The 25,679-nt window shown below is 38.1% G+C and overlaps 1 protein-coding gene across 13 annotated transcripts in view; it reads right to left on the minus strand.

Annotated features, from left to right (window-relative positions):
• Positions 1–25,679, minus strand: part of PIKFYVE (phosphoinositide kinase, FYVE-type zinc finger containing) — a 78,297-nt gene that overhangs the window by 14,954 nt on the left and 37,664 nt on the right. For 12 of the 13 annotated variants that reach the window (XM_032637103.1, XM_032637111.1, XM_032637101.1 and 9 more), the window contains 17 exons: positions 25,099–25,279; positions 24,415–24,489; positions 21,233–21,340; positions 17,706–17,846; positions 16,908–17,034; positions 15,516–16,675; positions 13,445–13,545; positions 12,182–12,253; positions 11,344–11,515; positions 9,153–9,331; positions 7,406–7,519; positions 6,911–7,019; positions 6,652–6,806; positions 5,669–5,759; positions 2,181–2,241; positions 1,164–1,301; positions 224–344 (listed from right to left, as the gene is read on the minus strand). In XM_032637103.1, coding sequence (XP_032492994.1) covers positions 224–344; positions 1,164–1,301; positions 2,181–2,241; positions 5,669–5,759; positions 6,652–6,806; positions 6,911–7,019; positions 7,406–7,519; positions 9,153–9,331; positions 11,344–11,515; positions 12,182–12,253; positions 13,445–13,545; positions 15,516–16,675; positions 16,908–17,034; positions 17,706–17,846; positions 21,233–21,340; positions 24,415–24,489; positions 25,099–25,279 — 3,105 coding nt within the window. The remainder of the gene's footprint in view (positions 1–223; positions 345–1,163; positions 1,302–2,180; positions 2,242–5,668; positions 5,760–6,651; positions 6,807–6,910; positions 7,020–7,405; positions 7,520–9,152; positions 9,332–11,343; positions 11,516–12,181; positions 12,254–13,444; positions 13,546–15,515; positions 16,676–16,907; positions 17,035–17,705; positions 17,847–21,232; positions 21,341–24,414; positions 24,490–25,098; positions 25,280–25,679) is intronic. The other variant, XM_032637107.1, reaches the window with a different exon arrangement.

The following is a 25,679-nucleotide window of genomic DNA, read 5'->3' on the forward strand; positions in this document are numbered from 1 at the left end:
TTTTAATCCACTCATTTACTATATAATGATTACATGTTCTACAAATTATATTATACCAAAAGACATCTTTTTTACTATGATGAAGTATAATTTTGGATTGAGAAATACATATATGCAGTTAAATAAACATTTTTAAATATGTAGAGAGTATATCTATAGAGAGATTTTTTAAATGAAGTAAAAATAAAACCACCCAACAGCCACTGGCTTTTATAATACTTACAAAGGAAACGGAATAGGGTTATAGCTGTTTCCTGGAAGCAAATTTGCAAAGATGGCTTTCATGGTTGATTTTTCCTTCACCTGGCTGTCTGTGGATCCCAGCAAATGTCCATCAAATACATCTAGAATGAAAAATATTCTACTTATACGTTAATATTCAGAAAGAGTAAAAGAAAGTATAAAGCGTCAACTATATTTCATTTCCTCTTTGGAACACAGACATGTGCACACCATAATTACCAATTATGGTGTAAAATTTTTGATCTAGGAATAATGACTATCAAACAGGAAGCAATAGTGAAGCACACATAGCACTGACCCCAAGTGGCTTGTTTTTTTTTTTTACATTTCAACATGTTTGAAGTTGAGATCATCCTGCAACCGATGGCCTCTTATCATCACAGGGCCAGGCGGCAGCCATGACATAATTACTGGCCGAGCATGCGTGAACTCAGTCACAGCTGTTCCTGTTGCCACTTCAACTCAGTTATGCACACTGTGGCTATTACATCTGAGTTTAATTGCAATTTAAAAGATATTTTTAAAGTTTACGCTACAATTAAGTAGTTGGTGCTTAAACAGAAAGCAAGGAAAGAAAGAAAAAAGGTAAAAATTTGCTATTAGTGAAACAAATATTTGTTGTTAGACAAAGGCTGCAATTTCTCTTTCCTTCTTACAAGGCAAAAATCATGGGCTTTAATGAGACTTAAGAAAGTAATATCCCCAGAAAGTAGATGAAGCTGAAATAACATTTTGTTACTGAGATATTTACATGTCAAGCAGTGCAACTGAAGAAGGGATATGGTAAAAAGCTACATCTGAAACAGCCCTTTCAATAGTAAAAACTTTAAATCCTAAAGGGCTAAGAAAGAATTGTGTCACAGCACTCAGAGTGTTTGTCTCTATTGGACGAAGTGCAGTAAAAGTGACTTGACCTGTACCTTCGGAACTGCTGGTGGTATCAAGTTCTGGGGGCCCTCCCACGGCCTGCTCAGGCACGCCTTCGGGAGGAGTGGGCAGCTGGAGGTGGGGGGAACTGGTGGAGCTCTGACTGGACAGGGTAGCTAAGAAGCGGTCCTCTAAAGAAAAACAGAGTGCAAATGAGTCGCTTTAAAACATTAAGTCCATTTCTATCCAACAGCAATGTTTTTAAAATGCCAACTCCTATTTCTACTTCATAAACCAAAGAATTTTAGCTTCTTAAAAGTTACATAGGCCATTTCAGTGCATATTTTAGAAATGGATACAAAAATCCAGACAGGTTATATGACTTGACCCCAAGCGGATCTTAGTGACAGCACTGTGACTGGTAACCAATTCTGGCTCCTATGCCATATTCTTTGCACTAGACCATAATGCCTACCTAAATATTAGTTCATTCAATTTAATAGAGAATGCAATTATGACACTACTGGGGGAAAACAAATCACATGCTTATTCTCAGGGGGGAAATTCACTTACTTATGATAGAAAAATGCCAAGAATTCTGAGTTGAGCTCTTGTTCTACAAAGATAGTCTAAGTAAATTTCCCTACCAATTTTCTAGGATAGCACCTAGAAAAGTTATTCTACGAAATACTGAGGAAAAATTAAGTCTGGAAAGGATTTTAGTGATATAAAAATATAAATTAAACTTTATAAGATTTTTTTCCATGAAACCTGGCAGTTGACCTTATAACAATCCAGACAGAAATTCAGTTTCCTTTTGTCTTTTTGTTCTTTCCCTAAAAGCAATCTTCTCATTTATCATGCATTTCTATATCCTAACTTATCTTATGCAATGTACTTTATGATAATCTTAAACTTAGAGTGCTACAAACGTTTTACAGGAAGGAAAAAAAAGTCTATGTTCAATTGCATCAGAAAAAAATTCTCAGTATTTAGTAGTTAAAAACAACTTATAGACTAAGAAATGTCTTAAATTCATTGACAGGTGATCACCAGCCTCAAGGACCAACCTTTTTCCCCATTTTGAAGTCCTGGAGAAGCATTCCGTGGAGATGCATCCATTGCACTTATCTGTAGAGAACAAAATACTTTGTTCTTAAGGAAACATTAAATTTAAAATTTTAAATTAAAAAAAAAAATTTTTTAACCCAGTGAATCTTAACCATTTTGTCCTCAAGACCCTTTCAACCTCTTAAGAATCATTAAGACACTCAGATAGCTTTTGTTTATGTGGGTTATATCTTCCAATTTTTCCTTATTAGAAAATCAAAACTGAAAAAGTTATAGAACGTACATTTATTAATTCATTTAAAAATACAATAATAAACCCATTACATATTAACATAAAAAACATATTTTAATTAAAAATAGATTTTTTTAAAAAAAATTAAGAGTGGCATTGTTTTACACTTTTACAATTACTTTAATGCCTAGCTTAATAGAAGACAGTTAAATTCCTCTCCGACTTCTGCATTTAACCTGTTGAGCTATATTATTATGATTGAAGTATATAAAGAAAATCTAGCCTCACACAGATATACAGTTGAAAAAGGGAAGGCTTCCCTGGTGGCACAGTGGTTAAGAATCCTCCTGCCAATGCAGGGGACACGGGTTCGATCCCTGGTCCGGGAAGATCCCACATGCTGCGGAGCAACTAAGCCCATGAGCCACAACTACTGAGCCCGCGTGCCACAACTACTGAAGCCCGTGCGCCCAAAGCCCATGCTCCGCAACAAGAAGCCACAGCAATGAGAAGCCCATGCACCGCAGCAAAGAGTAGCCCATGCTCGCCACAACTAGAGAAAGCTGGTGCGCAGCAACAAAGACCCAACACAGCCATAAATTAATTAATTAATTAATTAATTAATTAATTAAAAAAGAGAAACCTTGTGGAGCCCTTGAAAGGGTCTTGGACCCCCAGGATCCTTGAACCATACTTTGAGAATACTGTTCTAAACAATAGCTCACAGACCCATTAGAGCATCTAGGAACTACTTATATTATCCATTAAGCCTAGTAATCTTTGATTACCCACTGGACTTTCACAAGTCCCATTATCCATAGATAAGATACATTTTAAATGACTATCAGCCCTGTGTACAATTTCATTACAAAGTCATTTCTTAGACTGCTACTTAAAATGTTCTTTGATTTGTTCACCATACCAGAGAGACCTCCCTGGGCACCCTATGTAAAATAACTCACCATCACCTACTCCCCTAGCAATACTCTCCATTTCTTTTAATTTTTTTCTTCATAGCCTTGTTTCCATTTGTTTTTTAAATGTTTATTGGTTCATCTGTTTATTGTCAGTCTCATTAGACGAACGTTCCATAGGGACAATAACTATGGCCTTCATTCACAAACGTGAATTCCTTGCACTCAGAACAGTGCCTAAAAGCACTCAAGAACTATTTATCAAATGAATGAATACAAAGGCAGTGCTACAGATTTTCAAATCAACTTTTGATCTTTCAAAAAGATAATCATCGGGGCTTCCCTGGTGGCGCAGTGGTTGAGGGTCTGGCTGCTGATGCAGGGGACACAGGTTCGTGCCCCGGTCCGGGAAGATTCCACATGCCGCAGAGCGGCTGGGCCCGTGAGCCATGGCCGCTGAGCCTGCGTGTCTGGACCCTGTGCTCCGCAACAGGAGAGGCCACAACAGTGAGAGGCCCATGTATCGCACAAGAAAAAAAAAAAAAAGATAATCATCTACTGACTGATTTTGTATTATTCAATTCTATGTCTCAATATTATAATTAGAGGTCTTACACCACTAGCTTCACTGTTTCATCACTAGGCAAACAGGCCACTAGCAGTTTGTGATAGCCGTTAATTGTCCTTAACTACTTGGCAAATACTAATAAATCATCTTCAGTAATTCTTATTCTTACTCTCACCTAAACTTTAAGGAAAAGTGATTCCTACACAGTTATTTATGAGACAAAAAGGAGGAATACAGTTACACAGTGTTACTAAATAACACAAAGATCCAAGGCACTTGAACCCATCATTCCATGAAAATACTCTGCTACAAATACTACACACTTGTACAAAAAGATATTCTCTCAAAAGTCCTCATGATAACAGAATATTAAGCCCTTATAATATATTGACATTAATTCATCTGTTCATGGTTAGCATGGTAAGTAGAATTCTGTGATGGCCCCCAAGAACTCCACCCCTGGCATACACACACACAGTTATTCAACCAAACATTAATCCAGATACTGTTGTGAAGGGATTTTACCATGTATGTAAGGTCCCAAATCAGTTAACCTTAAACTACAGAGACTAACCAGGTAGGCCTGACCTAATCACATGTGTCCTTTAAATCTGTGTCCAGAGGTCAGACACAGCAGAAGAATTCAGAGATTTGAAACATGAAAAGGATTCAATCCACTGCTATAGGCTTTGAAGATGAACAGAGCCACATGCAAGGAATCAGGCAGCCTCTAGGAGTTGAGAATCGCCTCTAGTCAACTGCCAGCAACAAATGGGGGACCTCAGTCCTATAACCACTAGGAATTGAACTCTGCCAACAACCTAGATGAGCTTGGAAGAAGATCCTGAGCCTCAGGTAACAGCCCTGGCCAAAGCCTTCATCTCAGTTCTGTGAGCAGAGAACCCAGCCACACTGTGCCAGAGTCCTGACACACTGTGAGATAATAAATTTATGTTTTAGGTCACTAAGTTTGGGGTAATGTGCTGTGCAGCAAGAGAAAACTAATACAGTTAGGAAAGGTTAATGAACTCAACATGTAGAACTAACCTGGTGCAGACCCCTTAAGAAAAGCTTCTCACTTAAGCACAGAGATAAGAACACCCAAAACTCACAGTAAAGTAAATTAGGACTCTATTATACACTCAGCACATCCACACCTTCTCCTTTATAGCATTTACTGCCTCTGTGATACTATCCTCAGTGATGCCAGGAGACAGTAGCTTTTGATAAATGTTTCCAATAAATGAATTATAATGTATTTTATTTCAGGCTAAGATAAAAAAAATTAATCCAGGTCACATCACCAAGAAACCTCATAACTTCAAAACTAAAAACTCCTACTATTATTAATAAAGTATATATTAAGCTACCACTTTATTTTTTTTTGGCTGCATTGGGTCTTCATTGCTGCATGTGGGCTTTTCTAGTTGCAACGAGCGGGGGCTACTCTTCGTTGTCATGCGCGGGCTTCTCACTGCGGTGGCTTCTCTTGTTGTGGAGCACGGGCTCTAGGTGCATGGGCTTCAGTAGTTGTGGCTCGTGGGCTCTAGAGCACAGGTTCAGTAGTTGTGGCACACGGGCTTAGTTGCTCCGTGGCATGTGGGATCTTCCTGGACCAGGGATCGAACCCGTGTCCCTTGCGTTGGCAGGTGGATTCTTAACCAATGCACCACCAGGGAAGTCCCTAAACTACCACTTCTAAGTGTCATAAGAGAAATTAATTATATCTATAACAATATATATAGGCTCAAAGACAAAACTGCATTTCATTACCTTGCTTTCTTCCCCTTGCCTCAGTCTTCCAGGACTTGGAGGAACTGAAGGCCGCTTTCTACCCTTTTCTTGCTGGAAAAGGTCCTGCAACCTATAGTTAATGAAAAAAAGGAAAAGAGAAAAGAAAAATATGATTTTCCTTCCAATATCCTGAATAATGTTTACACATATTCTCCTTATAGCTTTGAAACCACAAGAATTAGATTTTCCTATTTCGAATGCAATAGATTTTAAAGCTGTACATAACTAAGACTAAATTTTTGTTTTCTTTCTAATCAATTAATCACTTGTTACTGATATGACTATAGTAATAAAAGAATAGCAAGTTATAATGAGACAATACAGCATAACGTAAAAACTACGGGTGTTAAAGACCAACAGACCTGGGCTCAAAGCCAAGCTCTGACAATTAACAGCTCTATAACTTGGGCAAATCCCTTAGTCTCGTACAGCCACAGTTTCCTCTGTAAAATGGAATCAGTATACGTACATTGTAGGACTCAAAATCAAATAAAACAGTGCATGTCCATCTACTGCCTTACTTAGTGCCTAGCATGGTCCAAGTGCTCAATAAATGCTATAATAATCTAACTGAACTTTTCAATAAGCATTAAAGGGAAATATTTCCCCAAATAAATATTTAAATAAAGGTACAAGATACACAAAATAATAGAGTTGAAAGTAATGGCCTAAAACCCAATAATCACTCCATGACATACTAATACAGATAAATTAGGTTCATTAAGCACACACACTGTATTTGCAACAGCAATGAAGGCTATTCTCATCTTTGTTTTTATCTTCACAACCTACACTTTAAAGGATGAAAGAGGTGAAGGGTGGTAGTGGCAATAAAAATAAAGCTCCTACAACTTGAGAGTAAAAGGAAACATCCAAATTAATAAGGACATTTACATCAAAAACATGATAGCAGAGCAAATTTTGCAATAATGTAAAAGAAACACCGGACTGCAAAGTCACACCTGTTATTCCAAGCCTGCAGCACTTCGCAGAGGCTTTGTTTCTTGGCGATGAGTGACTCAAAGACCGACTGCAGTTGCTGAGGGGTCTCCACAGAGGAAGACAGGAGCCGTGCTTGCATCTTCTCAGTCCAGCTCTTGAACTCGCTTTCTTCCATCTACAAGGAACAGAAACCACTCCAGCAATCTGAGACACACCCCAAAAGGAACCTCTAACAAGTTCACAGCTAACATTTGGGTTTCTGTCAGAAAAATGAATTACCTCTTTTTGTGCAAAGATATCTTCCATTTTCTCCTCTCTTGTTTTGCTAAATGTATCAGTTTTCAAAGATGCGAGTCTTTCATCCACAGCAAGATATACCTGTGAAACTCTAACAATATAAACATAAACATTAAGCACTTTAGAAAAGTCAGAATCAAATTGTCTAATCTCACACAAGTAGAAAAAAGATGTACACACAAAACTTTAACTAGGTCTTATCTAATTAAGAATCACATACAATTTTGCAGAACAAAAAAGGATGTATATCAAAATTTTAATAGTTGTTATGCCTGAGAGCGTTTGACTTCTTTGTCAGTACTTTTATGAACTGTCTACACTTTTCCTTTTTTACATCAGGCATATATAATATACAATTAGAAAAACAGGTTATTTCTGTTTTCGAAGAAAGCTAAAGGAACAAACATGATATTTAAAATAGTTTAGATTTCAGGCAGTACTAAACAAAAACAGATGACCAAAGAAAATAAAACTTACTTTTGAAAGAAGTCCTTCAGATCCTGAAGAAGGGCCACTTTTAGTGGGACCTGACGTTTAATGAATATTTTGGGAAGTGGAACACACACTTCAAGAAGCCGAATGGGAGAATAACTGAGAGGAAAAAATACAAGTAATAGTAGAAAAGTGAAAAATATTTTAATATTTTGAGTAGAGGTGCCAACTAAGTCCTATGAGGTGCAAGAGATCATAAAGTTTCTGTGAAATGGCATTTTTAAAACAATCAAAAATACTGAAGGCAACTTTCAGCCATTACAAATACCCTCCCCAGTTTTAAAAAGATTTTGTTTTATTTTTCCCCTGCATTGAGATGTCATCTTTTATCCCCCGAGGCCATCCTCATGTGCTTTAAAAACAAATGACTGGGATATAAACCTCCATGAATGAGCAGAGGGACTCCTTCCTACAATTAGCTTGGACACAGGTATTCACTACCTTCGCAGTTCCCAGGGATTCTTTGTGAGTTTCCTTTCCACCTGAAGTTCATGATGTCTAGTAAATGCTACATCTCACCTAGGCCCTGGGTTCATGGTTAATAGCTCTTGCTTAAAAAAGGAAATAGGGTTCAATTACAAGTATTTCCTATTTGTGTACCTATTTGTGCCTATTATGTGTCAGATGCTGTTTTAGGTGCTGAGATACAGCATGGAGTAAGGGCCAAAATTCTTGCTCTCGTGATTCAGGAATAATAAGGCTTGGGCGATAAACAAAAACATATACTTAAAACATATCTTACGCCAGACAGTAGGTGCTACAGGGCAAAATAAAGCAGGAAAGGGAAGCAAGGAGTGCCCCGGTGAGAGGGAGTCAGGGCAGGTGAAATCTGAACAAGGACCTGCAGGAAATAAGGAAAAGTAGGCAGATATCTGGGAGCAGGCAGCTCAGAGATGAAGAACAAGTGCAGGGCTCCCAGGTAGGAGCCTACCTGACATAGCTGAGGTCCAGCCAGGAGGCCAGTGAGGCTGAAGTACGGTGAGCGAGGAGGGGTGTAGTAGGGGGTGAGAAGCCAGAGCACGTAGGGGGCTCACAGGCTCGTAAATGGCCTCTGGCCTTCACTCAGGGTGAAACAGACACCCACTGGAGGCTCGAGAGCACATGAGTGGCCTGAGTTGATTTTCATATAACAATACCACTGTGACTGCTGTGTTGAGAACAGGCTGCAGCAGGTAAGGCCAAAAGGAAACTGATTGAGGTTAGTGCAATAATCTAGTAAAAGACAACAGAGGTTCAGCCCAGAGTGGTAGTGGTGGAGGTGGTGAGACATGTTCTGGGTATATTCTGAAGGCACAGCCCGAAGGCTTTCTCAAATCATTTAAGAACAAGTGTAAACACCCATTCTTTGAACTAGTGATTTTAGCTCTATCCGGAATATCCGATTACCCTTATGGCTAAGTAATGTCTTAGCAAAAATTCTGATAAGCTCTCAGATGCAAAAACAATGGTTAAGAGTAACACCTGCAGTAGCAAGAATCATGGATCATGACTTGCTAGCTCTATTTGTCAGCTATAAGCTCTCTAAGTTAGGGTGATAATAATACATATTTCTTAAAGGATTAAATAAAATAATAACACTGAAAGCTCTTCACAGAGTATGGCCCTCTGCCTTTGCAAGAGTGGGAATGGGGAACAACACACACCAAAAATTAATTCAATCTAGTAATACTGGAAATGTTATAAAGCCTTCCAGGGAGTATGTGATTGTGACAAGGTCACTCAGACTTCTTACCTGAAAGATGCTACCATCTGGTTATAGGAGAAATACTGGTGATAATCATGGTGGATGGAGTGACCACACGGCTCAGCATTGGCTCTACGGGTGTATTGGTGTCCATAAAACCTAAGTTCAAGGTATTTTGCAAATGACATGGACCAGGACTCATTGGAAAGAGCAACAACTGGTGTTACCTGAAATTCAGCATAAATTGTTATCTAATCACATATTGAGAATCTCTTTTTTAAAAAACAATGTATTTTCTTCTCTAGTACAAATCTAGTATATTCTGACTACAGAAAACTAGAAGAAGAAAAAAATGCTTCGAGGTGGGTGGAGTTAGGGATGGCTGGGGAAAACTCTCTTGCCAGTAATCCCACTACCACCATCAATATGCTAGTATGTTTGCTTTCTTTCTATACATGAATACATATATGCTTAGCTGGGATGTTTATAAATAAAAATTGTTCCCTATAATTAGCTTCATAACCTTTTTTTATTAGCAATATATCATATTTTCCCACATAGAATATTCTTATACAATTTGATTTTTAATGGCTGCAGAGTATCCCATAATATGGAATTATTTAACCAATCCCTATTGATGTGCATTTAAGACATTACAAGTTTTTCACTATTTTGATGAACTTCCCTGTTGTGTGTGTGTATATGTATGTATATATATACATATATATATATACACTTATAAATATCCATAATTATTATTTCCTTGAAATAAATTAATGAAAATGGAAATTGGTAGGTCAAAGGGCATGGACATTTATATGGTCTTTGATACTTTCTGCCACATTGTGTAAACCAGTACACCTGTTTTGGGAGACAATCTCCAACAGTATCTGAGAATATCAATTTCCCGACTTTCTTACTAATCTCAGGAATTATAAATCTTTGAAATGTAACTTCTTTAAAAACTAAATAAAAACACATTCCATTTATTTTATTTATTTATACTTCTTTGATTATTACTAATGAGTAAAATGTATTTGCACATGTCTACTGGCCATTTGTATTAAATTGCTTTGTCACACCCCTTGCCCATTTTTCTATTATCATGGCTTACAGAAATTTAATAGTAAGTATACTAATATTTGGTCATATATAACTTTTTTGGACACCTAAGTTTTCATTTCTGTGTAACAAAAACTGTTTACCTTTTCCTTTCTAACATAACCCCAAAGGCAGAAGTTTTTGTTTTAAAATAAAGTGCATACAACAAACATGCAAGAAATAAAGATCGAATTTAAGTTATTCATTTAGTTCACTGGTCAATCTACAGAAGTTCACATATTCTACAACAAAATATTGCCAGCTGTCTAACAGCAAACTAAAGGCCTAAAGGAACAAGTATAAGAAGACCAATCACTGCAAGAAATGATCTCACGGCTCTTTGTTCCTACCGAAGAAGGCACTACCTTTGACTTTGCCCTCCTCAACCTCTCTGATACTGAAATGGGTTGCACTATTATTTTATCTCTAATTCCCATATGTGCTTCCAAACACACACTCCAAAATAAGCCAATTAAGATAACAATGAAGTTAAATTTGGCATATGCTCACTGTTAACAATTTGAATAAAAAGTATATATTAAAAACATAATATTGGCACCAAATATTCCCTGCAGAGTTAGAAAAACACACAGAAGAAATAAAACACATGGTTCTTTCCTGAAGAATGTATATGAAAACCAGCAGAGATGAATTAAACATGGTCTCTCATCTGTATGTCTTAAGATAGAAATGTTGACATAGACTTAAACTTACACAAGCATTCTAGCATACTGTAATCACTGTAAGTCTGTCTCCCCCGCTAGAGGACAGGAGCCTGACCTTGTTGTTCCTTCTTTCCTAGGGCCTAGCACAGTACCTGGTACCTAGGTGGTGCTCAATAAGCATTTACTGAATGAATAAACAAACATAATGGAGAACTGTCAAGATAAAACCTCCATCTATTTTACTGGGCATGGTACCCTATGTTTTATATGATGACTGATAAATCCTAAAATGGAATCTTTAGGAAACAAACATTAAAGGGAACATACAGCACTAGAAGGTAAAATAAATAAGAGCCCAAAGACAAATACTAAATCCAAAAAAACAGAGGCCACCCTCCCCCCTAAAAAAGAACTATACTAATACAGAAATAAAAGATACTATGTGATATATTATAGCAACAGGGTACACTTACCTGTTTGCAGATTCTGCACCAGGAATAGGTGAGAATTGTATGCTGATATCCAGGTACTGGAGAATCCAACTCCTTCAGGATTATCTGCACACAGCCTTGGCCATGGACAAAGCGTCGAATGTGATGCACCATGGGGGTATCACAGAACATGCTAGGACACTGATAGGAAGGCCTTTGACAAAAAGAAAGTCCTCACATTAACCACGAAACCGAGGAGCAGTGTATAGTGAATCCTGGCTAAACAGGACCACTGAAGAGAAAGTGCAGCATCCTCTCAAGAGTAAGGACGACTGGTGGATGATCTGCTCGGGGTACCATTCATCCTGCTCAGAGCCTGCAGCTGAACATCCTGCCTTCAACCACATCACAGTGATAGGTTCCACTTGTTAAGCACCTTCTATTTGCCAAGTATTTCTAAAACATCATCTCATTTTACCTATTAAAACTCCTGACATTTGTGGAGTTTGTTAATACCTATAAAGGGGGCTGGTAAAGATTAAACTACTTGTTCTTTGTCATATTAAGTGGCAGGTGATAGCTCTAAGACTTAAACTGAGGTCCTTAGCTTCTCTTGCCTCTCATTTGAATCACTGTAAAAACAGACATCCTAAAAAAAGTCTGTGGGATTGCAGGGCAATTAGATGGGCAAAGATCTGAGGAATGAACTGGAGAAGACATGCTGGGTTGAAATATGAAAGGATTACTTCTCTGCAAACCCTGGCATGTGGCATGAACACGAAGGTCACACAACAGTGCTCCAACTCATGTTTATATTTAGGTTGAAATTCTGGGCATCAAAAAAGCATAAATGGAACACAAGGAGAAAATTGGTTCTTACCGGAAACAGTATCTCTCTAAAAATATTCCTAATGTAAGATCATTTTTTCCATAAAATTCCATTGTTACAATCCTAAAAGAAAAGATTTCTTAGAAACATATCATATGAATTACCAGCCAGCAAAAGATATTTCATGAGACTCCAAACTGATACCTGTTAGATCTGCTTATAATACAGTATTAAAACAGGTACTATTCTTTTGTTGTTACAGAACAGGTTTTACCTCATCTGATAAAACAGGTTTGTACTAGCCACACTACAGCATCGTATCCATTCCCAGTCCATTAGTATCCTATGAAACTATTTAATCAGGATGCACAAACTGTAATATTAAATGAGTAAAACTGATTTGAGTTAGGAAGAAGTAGAAGTTTCCTTTACAAAGCCTTAAGCCCGGTCAGTATAAAATGGGACTCCTGTCTCTGCTCTCTAGTCCACACCATTACTGAGCACAAAGAGCAGCAGCTCACATTCCTCCAGGAAAGCCAATTCTTAACTTTATAACCAACTTATAAATGCCCACAAATAAGAGAGTTCAGCTATACATACCCTGTAGAAACCCACATCTTATATCAAGCCTTGACCTAAACTCCCAGAGAAAATTCCCATGGGCTCACCCAGCCCCAAGTCAGACTGCTAGAGCTCTACTGATGCTGGAAGAATTCCTGATCTCACTGGTGGAAGTAAGTGTTTCTGGTGTCCAGAATTAAAATACGGAACACATTTTGTCATGGAAAGTACTCCAAAAACAAGCAGTTATGTTCTTTAGTACTTTTAAAACTAAACTATGTAATAACTAGGCTTTTGTGACTACCACTGGAAATAAATTATAACATTATAAAATGTGTTTCTGTCAATCTACTTAGAATTAAGTTTTAGAATAAAACTTAAGACAAAAGACTGACTGCTTTTATGAAAGCGATGCCTAAAGAAAACCTGCCTGATTTGTACATGTTATCAAAATGCTTAAAACTAGCTTTTATGTATCAACTCTCTCACTTTTGTAACTACAAATTTCTCTTCCATCCCTCACATCCGTTTTCACTCTCACTAAAGGTACTTTCATTTACTTCTACCCATGAACAAATACAAATTTCATATGTAATTCACAAGTTCAAAAGTTCCATCAATTCACATATGACCAGCAGCATGCCATGCACCTAAAAACAGAGCCTAATGGCTGAATTGTTTTCAGACTTGCTGGAATTCTATCCTCAAGTACAATAGTGGGGGGGTGCAGGGGGGCTGGGCAAGGAATCCTACCACGGACTGACACAGGCACTGGGAGCATTGCTGGACTGGGCAGAAGAGCTGCTGAAGAGCACGCACAGTCTCTGGTGGTTGGCAGGATTCAGACAGTCCACCTGGAAGAGAAGGAACATCCAGATGAGCACCCGCAAGTCATAATGCACTCCAACCCCAGGCCCGGCTCCAACATCCAACACACTCCACTCGATCTGTAAAGCCTCTGTCATCACTACAGGGGTTTCAGTGAAGATTCAAAACTACAAGACACTAAATATAAGGAAGAAGAGCAGTTAGTTTTTGAGGTAAAACAATCCAAAAGGTTTAAGTGAAACGTAAAAATACCAATAGATGTCTAAATAGCTTGTTTTCTTAAATACTCTTATTTTTACAAAACTACATTAAATTATCTTGGAAGTAAATAGTTAATTAAATATGAAATAGTCTGAATTGATAGCTGGATATAACATCAACCTGTGATACCCAGAAATCTAAATCCTGAGGTATTTATTTATTTGTACTTTATACCTGTTTTTGATCATTACAAAGGTAACACCTGTCTCTGCTGAAATTCAAACAGTACAGAGGTATATGAAGAAGTTCATGAAGTACTTAAAGCCTCTCCTCCTTTGATGCTGCCCTTCCTCCCAAATTGACAAATTTGACTGTATGGTTAAAAACCATGTACTTTCACTAGCTCATACATATAAACACACAAAAACACTCACTTAAGTATACACAGGTGATTTTGGTTTTTTACAAAAATGGTTTGATGCTACGTATATTAAAACACAATTTGCTTTTTTTTTTTTTTTTGTGGTATGCGGGCCTCTCACTGTTGTGGCCTCTCCCGTAGGGAGCACAGGCTCCGGAGGCGCAGGCCCAGCGGCCATGGCCCACGGGCCCAGCCAGTCCGTGGCATGCGGGATCCTCCCGGACCGGTGCACGAACCCGTGTCCCCTGCATCGGCAGGTGGACTCCCAACCACTGCACCACCAGGGAAGCCCCAATTTGCTTTTTAACACTAGAAAATATATCATGGGTTCTCTCTGGGTCATTAAACGAGATCCAACTCATCCTTTTAACAGCAAACAATTAGAAATAATGCTTCAGTAAACACCCTTGTACATATATTATAATAAAATGTAAGCATCTTTATACCAAATGCTTACTTACCTGCAGAAATAAGTTATAAAAGATGGGAACCCTAAATCAAAAATATATATGTACTCATGTAAATTTAAAAGACCACCCTATCACTTTTAATAAGTTTACATAAATGTATATAAACATAAATTTATTTAGTTTATTATAAGTATTTTTCCATACCTCATTAGTCATGGCTCTTATCACATTCTTTTTTGCCAATTTCATGTATTAAAAATGGTGTACCATTATTAATCATTCCCAGACTTGTGAAAGCAAACATCTTTTTGTTTTATTAAAAAACTGTATTTCCTCATCTAGAGATAAATTTGTTCATTAGTTTTATTACCACCATTATCAATAATGTATCCATGAATAAATCTTCCTTATTTTTTTAAAACACATCCATTTCCTACAATAAACTTCCAACCCTTACTGTCCTGCTCACTGCCATTAAAAGGATCAAGGACACATCACACTAAACCCGAGTCATCATACCAGAAATTTTAAGCAGCTCCACGCTGCCGCCCTACCTCAGAGCTCCTCCTGAGTTTACTGTGAACTTAGCCTGAAACCCTCAAAATCCAGTTTCATTACATTACACTCCTATTTCATACTTTAAAGCAACACATAAGCCGAAAGACCTAGACAAAAAAAGCATAGAGGAAATATTTAATAAATCTGCATGCAATTTGTCATATTTGATTATTTTTACCCTGCCATAGCAGAGATTTTCAACACATTTTTTTTAAAGACATGTATGTTACGTAGATTTATTTATTTATTTGGCCGCACCTCAAGGCATGTGAGATCTTAAGTTACCCGACCAGGGATAGAACCTGTGCCCCCTGCAGTGGGAGCGCGAAGTCTTAACCACTGGACGGCCAGGAAAGTCCCCAACACATTTTAAATTTACACAAGCACAAAAAGTGGACTTGCTCACCTTTGTTGACCACACTGCATCACTTGTAATCAACGCTTTCTCTTCGTCACCTTCACTTTTGCTTCCAGATTTGCCACTTGAAGTACCCGATGCATCCTTAGAATAAGCGAAAGGGTCTGAATTTTTTTGCTGAATTCTTCCTCCTCTGGCCCGATAATCGGCCAGCATTCTGCCCAGGCTCTGGCTATCACCCAGGTGCTCGGCAATTCTGGTGCTCACTAGCTCGTGTGAGGGCAGGACTTGAACAGACTTGGCCTGAACACTTCCATTCATGCCCTGAAGGCCAGAGAGATCCCTGAGCATCTGTTTCTTCCGCCTGCTCTCCATTTCTTTGAACTCTTTATTGAGGAGAGGAGACCAATAAACCTGCTCCGCAAAATAATCTCGGGTAGAGCATCTCATCCCCTTTTCAGTTAAAAGGAAGGGCTCCCGGAATGTGATTACTGGGGAGATACAGAGGATCACATCTTTCAATTCCTGTTTAAAGGTCAAAGAATAAGTCTTTCGTTTATCTTCAGAGGAGGTAACTTCCTCAGTAATATACAGGCCAGTGTCATCCTGTAGAGGGTCTCTAAAGGCTCTCATCTGGCTTTTGCGATCCTGTAGCTCCTCTGTTTGCTGCAAAGCCTCTGGCTGCTCACTGCCTATGGCATCCTGTTGGTCATCTATATGGAGCGGCAGCAATGATTCTGGTACCGATGGAAAGAGAGCACAGGGGGCACCTGCTGGGCAAGCTGCTGTGGCATGCTCTTGATGCTTTGAAGAGGCAACATCCTGTGGCACACTTTTAGTTTCCTGATCACCCTTCTCAAACAGAATCCTTGATTCTAGCAAACTGCTATCATCAGAGGGCAGAAAGTCCGGAGGGAAGTCAGGCTCCCGGGGGAGGGGACTTCCGCTGAATGGCTCTTGTGCAGCCCCTTCATCCTCCTGTCCCTCAATCAGAGAATGGAAGGAGGGGTTTGGTGTTAATGTAGGAGGCATAGCAAATTCATCCATGAGGAAGGAGATTTCTAGTTGAGAATGATAAGCTACACAGATCATAAATATTAGGATCTCCTTAACTCGAGCCAGCTCGTAATCAGAGCCTCCTCTAAGCTTGATTGTACAGCCCAAGTGCTGTGGACAGCCTTCAAAAAACATCAGTGTTTTGGTTTGTTCTACAAATAAACACAAGGTTAAGAAGGCTTAGGTGGCAATCCAGAAGTCCAGACAGAATTCACCATCTTAACATCAACCAGAGAAAAACCCTTAAGTAAAACAACAGTTGCCTGTCCTCATTTAACCACTGCTAATAGCTATTTCCTACTAAGTCACCCTTGTAGTACTGATGAATTTACTCATGACCTCAGGTCCCCAATTCCAGGTAAATCTATACTAGAGATCACTCACCATTAGGCAACTGAAACATCTGCATGTAAAATTTGTGACAGGTGCCCAGGTGAGGTTTTGTAAGCAGCTGGTCCATCGACATCACCAAATCACCTTGGGTCATCCGACTGATTCGTTCTAAAACTTGCTAGAACACAGAACAACATTATATTACAAAATTTGACACAGAAGAATAAAATTCTTAGAAAATTTAATATGAAAAAATAATAGGAACATATGAAAATGCCCTCGCAATGAATTTCCTTGATTTTAATAATTAAGTGACTTTTACTGACTCTAGATTAGTCTACACTTAGAAATCAATATGAGCCTACTAAAATAAACCATACTCATATTAACGACATTATCAAAAGACATTTAAGCATCATGCACTGGCAAAAGGTACTGATTCAGGAGCGGAGGGTGGGAAGCTTCCAGGAGGGTGGGAAACCTCCAGAACTGACCTCTGTTCTGAAGAGGGTAACTTTTCAAGGGAGAGAACATTTTCTGCTACAAAATGAAGTCTCCACAAATACTACTTATTAACTAATGTCTATTACACCTTTGGTCTTGTAGAACCTATGATGAGCATTATATAACTCGTATGAGTGCTATATGAATCGTACTTTCTTCCAGCCTGAGTTCCTCCAGTCTTATAAATAATGAAATCACTGCCATGCCTGTCCTACTTTCAATATATATGGCACAGCAAAGAAATAAATAATTAAAGATCCCTGCATATCTACCACACATGCATATAAATTTACAAGCCGTGATTATTTTTAAATGATATAAAAATAGAAAAATAAGAACACTCACTGATTTTACATTAATGACCAAAGTAATGCCATGTTCCAGTAACATATCCTGGGCAATTCGAGATACCGTTTTCTCAACTAAAACCAATGTGGGCCGAACATCAACTATTCGCTGAACGTAGTTCTTCAAGAATTCCCTTTCCTAAGTAAGATAAATCAAAAATATTATGTGTGGTACAATTCAAGATCTAGACATGTAAGAATATCAGGATAGTTTGACTATTAATATCAAACTCAGCCTAAGTTTTCTTTGCCCACAAACCACTACTAATAAATATTTCCTACTAAGTAAACACTGTAGTACTGATGTGTTAACTCATTTCTCAGGTCCCCAATCTCAGGTGAAACTATGCTAAAGATCACTCACCATTGCTATAAGCAAATTAACTCAAACACAACCAAGAATATTTTTCATCATTCTAATCTGCCGATTATGCTGAAGAGTTTCAGGAGAAATTTCATTCTCCAACTCACTACCTTTACTTTGAAGGATTTTGAATTCTTAATAACCTATGACATAAAAGCCAAGAATCCAATTAGCTAGCTCTCAAAGGTTATAAATAAATTAATTAATTAAAAACCCTAAGCCTAAATGAAAGCAATTTCTAAACGTTTTTAATATAGTTATGAATTCCCCCTTTTGCATTCTGAAACTAACCAGAATATCTCTTCTTTTGGGTATCTGAATAAATAACTCTCTAACAGATGCTACTTCAGCTACTTCCTAATTTCAATCTCCGAACAGATAATATTCCACCTAGAACAGCTATAGTTAAAAATTAAAACATTTTTAATACAATTTCATGACAAAGGCTTACTTTCAAAGCAAATGAATATTGTAAATAACAACCAGAGTTAAAACAATATAATTCATTAATTGTTTCATAAAATTTCTGGGCTCAGAGAGGTGACAATGGAATGCGGGAGCACATCTGTCACTTCTGCTCCCTATGCCCAGTGTTTTCTGAGTAAGACTGTATTCATGGTCAGTGCCACCAGCAATGGACGAGCCTATCCCCTGCAATGAACCTGCCCTGTTAGATGGAGTATATTTCTTCTCACCCTTCTCTGTTTTACTGATAGAAATTGTACATTTTCAAATTCTCCCATTATTAACAAAATGGAATTTTTTTCCTTGAAACGTGTTAATTTCCTTCTCTGCTTACTAAATTGCTATTTAATGACATTTTAAATGATTTTATTTGTGCAGCTCTAATAAAGAATAACTAAAATAGGGCTTCCCTGGTGGCTCAGTGGTTGAGAGTCTGCCTGCCGATGCAGGGGACACGGATTCGTGCCCCGGTCCGGGAAGATCCCACATGCCACGGAGCGGCTGGGCCTGTGAGCCATGGCTGCTGAGCCTGGGTGTCCGGAGCCTGTGCTCCGCAACAGGAGAGGCCACAACAGTGAGAGGCCCACATACCGCAAAAAAAAAAAAAAAAAAAAAGAATAACTAAAATAAGTTGATTTTTTTTTTTTTTTTAAGTTTCTGGCCTCTGATATAGGGATAGCAAATACATTTCCTCTCAGTTCCAGCTCCAGTCAACTATTATGATTATACATGAAGCACCATGCTAAAAAGGGGTCCTGGGAGAGGCTCAGCAAGGAAAGAGTATCAGAAGGTAGGCCAGGAACACAATGGAGCAGTGGCAGACCAACAGATCTTGAGGGCTGACCTTGTGAAGACAGTATGGCACCACAGGCTAATTATCTCTTTGCCCACTGTTTCTCATCCTCCTTTTTTATTTACCTTTCAGCTTGTTCTTTGATTGGTTATTCAACAATGAGTGGACCAAAAAAAAGGATTAAAAAAAAGTCATATCAATTGATACTATCAATTCAAACTAAAAACTTTAATAGGTCACTTAAAGATATAATAAACTATGTTTTATAGCACTGATGAACCAGATGCTTTAAATTATATGAATTAAATTTAATGTTTACTAATATACATTGCCCAGAGCATACTTCTCTAACATAAAGTTTTTAGTCTGTTAACCTGGTCGTAAGGATGGAGTTAAAATAAAGCAGATAAATTTAAGTATAACTTTTTTGTAACTAAGTATCTATGGATTCTAATTATTAGTTCATCAACTCCAAGACATAAAATTGTACACATTTTAACATCTCTGCAATTAGGATGCATCTTGCAATCCATGTGGTTGTGATCTAAACCTAGAAAAGTCTTTCACTGACATCTTCAGTGAGATCAAGAAAAGTCCCAGCATCACAGTACCTTAGATTCCACGAACGATAACTGTTTCCCCTTTTTCCTTATTTCAGTTGTCATTGAAAAGTCCTAGTAAATAAGAGCTAGAAGGAATGGTATAAATCTAGCTGAAACCCCTCACTTTTACTGATACATAGCTGAATTCCAAAAGGAAACAGTCCCAGTTAACAGAGTTCCTTAAGCAATAGAGCAGAGTTTCATGACCCATGGTGCCTTTCACCACAATTAAGTTTTTTCTGTTGCTGTCTATGAATTCAGAACAAAAGTGATTGCTCTTACCACTCTTGAGAAAATGTACCTATCACCTATGAATTTTCAAGCAATGCTTTTCCTAAATGTTTCTGGAACTGAATGTAAGTGTTTCTGCTATAATAGGAATACACATTCCTGAAAACTTCGCATTTTGAACAACTACAAATTAATTAATAGCATTTATGGGAGAAAAGAGGTTGGGGCAGACAACTTTTAAAACCTATGTAACTTCATATTCAGACCACTAACAAGAATAAAAATTGGTACCTTGACAGAGAACTTGGACAGCCCAGACAGGCAGCTCAGTGTAGCTGGAGGTGGCCTCAAGGGAAATTTAAAACGTACAAAAGCAAGTGCAACAGTACAATTGGAAATGGAACTCTGAACAGTGAACGCCTAAGAGCCATCCAGGACCAGGGGCTGCATCTCTCGAGGGAGAGAACTCTTCGGAGAGGAGCTCACTTCTAATTTCTTAAAATAGAACTAAAAGGTTTCCTGCCTTTATAGGAGCTGAGCTGAGGCTGATTTTCTTTCCAGCTGAGGGTTATAATCCTACCACAGTTATTCTGGGCCTCCACACTTAAGCAAAACCAGACAGAAACTGACACAACTTCCATAGGATGTTATTGCCTTTTACCAACTGTGTGTAAGCTACTCAGTGTTCTAGAAACACGTGTTTTAGTAGAACAGACCTATTAAAGAATCAGGTATTATCATTGGGAACCTGATTAAGTTAGAGAAATCCTTAAAGTAAATCCATGACCCAGGTGGGAAGGAAAAACAGGATTTGGATTGTCACATTTTCTTCATATATTCTCAAAAAGTCATGTGTTGCCTTTAACACTTTGAAACTAAAAATAGTGACAGAGGTTTTTGGTAAGCTTCTAAAGTGTGATACATAAAAGCACCTTTTATAATAAATTTTTTAAAATGAAACAACAGCAATTAAGTTTGTCAAATTTAACCAGCTGGAATGCGTTATAAGAGCTGGCAAGCATCATAGTACACAAACATCCCTCCAGATCACTGTTTCAGTAAGTTCTTACCTGAAGCACAATAGGATCAATGCAAGTAAATTTAGTTTCTTCTCTGTAGAGATACTCAATGGAACACTTCAACAGAAGAATTTTGGGGTTTTTAATAGAAGAATTCATCTAAAAAATAAATGAACAGTTTGTTAAAACTCTGAAGTTTGCACCTTATAGTCCTCCTTTAAGCACAACTTTAAATTCACACTGTTCATAATTCCTCTTAAATAGATGATCTCATTATATTCATATTAAAATACTCTCATTTAGTTCTTTTGTGGTATTCTCTTACTTTTTTTCAAAGCAAATTATTAGTTTAGGGCTATGCAAAATTCTTCAAAAATTGGCATCTTTTCTACTAATGCTATTTTACCTAATCTTCTATACTCTTAACTATTTTTTTTTTTTAATTTCTAATGTTGCAAGAAAAGCTATCCAGCCCTGGGTAGGGCAGAGAGGGGCTTAAAGACAGTCTACTCCACAAACTCCCACAAATCAGCAACTCTGAAGGCAGAATTTAACTTTTCTGAAATTCAAGAAGGGTAGATGAGGGAGAAAAGATTTAAAACACCCGTTGAATATATTTTTAATGGAGTAAATTTCCAAGCAGTCATAAATTTGCAAGCCAAATTGGGTAATAAGAAGTTAAAACAGAAAACCTTAAAGCATATCCTGAAGCAGTGACTCAAACAATATATCCTAACCACGCAACTAAAGCCACAAGCAGAATAGCCAGGGTCCTGCAATCGAAGTTTCTGACTGACCAAGCTTATCAGGGCCAAACCGGTAAATGGTCCTGAAAACAGTGACTCATCAGCTGGGAAACTACATTCAGGGCTCTTTTAGCAACTACAAATTAAAGACTACCTCTAAATATGGTCAGTGGAGCAAGACAGTCATTCATGCATATGTGTCTACCACACCCACATAACAGTTTTTAATTCTGGAGATGAGCACAACATACCTACCTCTGAATTCAACAAAGACCCTTTAATTTGATTTAAAGTACTACTTTGGGGACTTCCCTGGTGGTCCAGTGGTAAAGAATCCACCTTGCAATACAGGTGACTTGATCCCTGGTTAGGGAACTAAGATCCCACGTGCCGCAGGGCAACTAAGCCTGCGCGCCACAACTACTGAGTTTGCCGCCTCAACTAGAGCCCGAGTGCCGCAAACTACAGAACCCACGTGCTCTGGAGCCCACGCACCACAACTAGAGAAGAGAAAACCCGCATGACACAACAAAGATCCCGTGTGCTGCAACTAAGACCTGACATAGCCAAAAATTAAAAAAAAAAACTTTTTAAAAAAAAATAAATAAAATAAAAAATAAATCTTTAAAAAACTAAAGTACTACTTTGATGGGTAAAATGTTTTAATAAGACTCTATGTAGAAATATGAACTCTGGATCATTGCTATAATATCAAATCCAAACATACTTTTATTTCTCTTTGGTCACTAACAACTTTCAGGAGGCTTAATGACTCACAAAAAAAAAATTATTAGACTCTGCTTAGAAAAGAGTGAAAACAGGACTGCAGTTTCTCCATCTAGTTGTTCAGGCTTGAGATCTGCCTGAGGTCTCACTGTAACCAAATCAGGTGGGGCCAGGGTGTCTCTATGTTTAATAAGTTCCCTTAGTGATTCTGAAGCACAGCAAGGTTTGAGAACACTGTACAGATCAATGGTTTCTCAAAATCTGAGAACCCATAAACGATACTGGAAACACCCAGAGTGCCTCCATTAAAAGCAGTCCCAGATGAATGTGAATTGGTGCAGCCACTATGGAAAGCAGTATGGAGGTTCCTTAAAAAACTAAAAACAGAGTTACCACATGATCCGCAATCCCAGTCCTGAGGATACATCCAGAGAAAACTCTAATTTGAAAAGATACATGCACCCCAATGTTCATAGCAGCACTATTTACAATAGCCAAGACACGGAAGCCATCTAAACGTCTATCGACAGATGAATGGATAAAGAAAATGTGGTACATATATACACAATGGAGTACTACTCAGCCATAAAAAGGAATGAAATAATGCCATTTGCAACAACGAGGATGGATCTAGAGATTACCACACTAAGTGAAGTCAGACAGAGAAAGACAAATATTACATAATATCACTTATATGTGGAACCTAAAATATGACACAAATGAACTTATATACAAAACAGAAACAGACTCACAGACATAGAAAACAAACTTATGGTTACCAAAGGGGAAAGGAGTGCAGGGAGGGATAAATTGGGAGTTTGGGAATGGTAGATGCAAGCCACTGTGTATAAAATAAATAAACAACAAGGTCCTACTGTACAGCATAGGGAACTATATTCAATATCCTGTAATAAACTATAATGGAAAAGAATATGAAAAATATATATATGTGTATAAAAAACTAAATCACTTTGTTGTACACTGGAAACTAACATAACATTGTAAATTAACTATACTTCCTTAAAAAAAATTTTTTTTAAGTAGTCCCACCCTTCCCGTACTCACCCCCCAATTCCCACCCCCCTAAACCTACTGAATGAGAATTTCCAGGGTTTGGACTTAGGGATCTACATTTTTAACAAGGTCCACAGGTGATCCTGATGCACACTACACTTTGCTAATCAGTAGCCTTCAGAATAAAGTGAGATACAAAGCCCCGGCCTGCTTCCTCCAGCCCCATCTCCTGCCATTTCCCATCTTGCACCTTAGGATCTCAGTTTCCTTAGTCCACCAGGTTATTTCACCCTACTCTCTGTGCTAGTGCTAGAAAGAGCCTCAGGGTTGAAGGCAGAGATAAAAGGGAAGAAGGATAACAGAATTCCAGTGATAATTCTGAGCTCAGCCCTATGAGGAAGAACAAAGTTGTCAAATGGTAGGCCTCTGGAAGGACTCCAGTCTGTTAGAAAATCCTGTCTCCCTGAGATGCAGTGGGGTGAAGGGAGAAATGATACCAGTGTCCTGTCAGCCTGCTGGTTGGGAAGCCTTCTTCTGTCTGATGAGTTCCCACTGTACAAGTCCCAATCATCATCGGCTCTGGGAGACTCTCCCTCAACCCCCAAAATTTCACCCCTATGGGAGACAGTGCTAGTCACCCCTCAATGTCCAATCTCCTTTTCTTCCATGATTAAGGTACCCCCAGCTTGTTAGCTTGGCACACAGTCATAGTTTGCTGAACTTCACTGTTGAACTGAATCACATTACCTTTTTATGTGCAATATTCTTGGTACAAACAAACCCACTGACAACCACAGAATCAAACTTCTTTCCACCTGGGATCTAATGAAACAATTAAGAAAACAATAAAATTCAATGATACATCCTTAGAATCCAGTCAAATGAATTCTATTATTTATTATTTATTTCCAAATAAGTACAGAAAGTTCCAGGATGCATTTCTTCCTTTCAATCAATAATGAAAGGCCTCTTAGCATGATCATCAACACTCTAACATACTACCTGGTACTTGATGCCAGATGTCAATTAAGACCACTATTAAGTTACATATCATAGGCAAAAAATACAGGCAAAACTCCACTACTCTAAATAAAGCAATTACCCACTGCTTTTACTCAGACCAGTGACAGTAATCTGTAGGAAGAGGACTTCTCATAGATGACACATCAAGAAGAGGAAGCAAGAAAGTTTGGGTTCCCAACTCATTGCAAGCCCAACTTACCCCCCACCCCCATTCGCCTCTCACTTCCTAACAGTGGCTTCTATGACCCTTAAGTGCATTGCTAACAAATAGAGCAGGCAGAAAAACTTCCCCCTCCTCACCTAGCACCCCTCCTGGTAATGACCCTTTCAGATTACCATTAAGAGACAAATTATTATCAGGCCCATCTCATCAATTCCTAGCATTAGGAAAGCATTAGCAGAGCTCACTTTTTTGATGTGGACAAACTGACGGACATCCATGTCATCATCCCGGTTCTTGACATCAGGTCGGACTGTCTGAACAACCTGGCAGACTAGTGATACAATGATGTCCCTCCAAGATGGTGACAATGACTCACTATGGAGCAACTGCTGGAGTAGTGCCATCATGTGGTTGTGATTAGCTGAGCTACAAAAATGTTACAGGAAAGAAGTCTGCATAGTTAATACTGCCAGCGACAACAGTTTTGAAGACACAACACAGTCTACAAAGAAATAAGCACACTAATTATGGCTCACAGATGAGATTTTCTTGGTCAATTTTATTCTTTCTGTATATCTGCACCTTAATGATTTTTCACATAAAGAAAATCTGTGAATATCCTCAACTAAGATGACCCATTTAATTTGATTAAACTTTAACACATAAATGACAATGGGGACAGAAAAGGACAATTTAGGACACTTTTTGTTTTATAAGAAATTTCATCAGAACAGGCTTTATTTCCTAAGTAATGTTAGTATTTTTGATTTTCTAAGGAAGAACTATGCACATGCCTATCAAGTCACTGAAGATTATAAAAATGGAG

This window comes from Phocoena sinus, chromosome 7 (genome assembly GCF_008692025.1).
Source record: "Phocoena sinus isolate mPhoSin1 chromosome 7, mPhoSin1.pri, whole genome shotgun sequence".
Lineage (NCBI taxonomy): Eukaryota > Metazoa > Chordata > Mammalia > Artiodactyla > Phocoenidae > Phocoena > Phocoena sinus.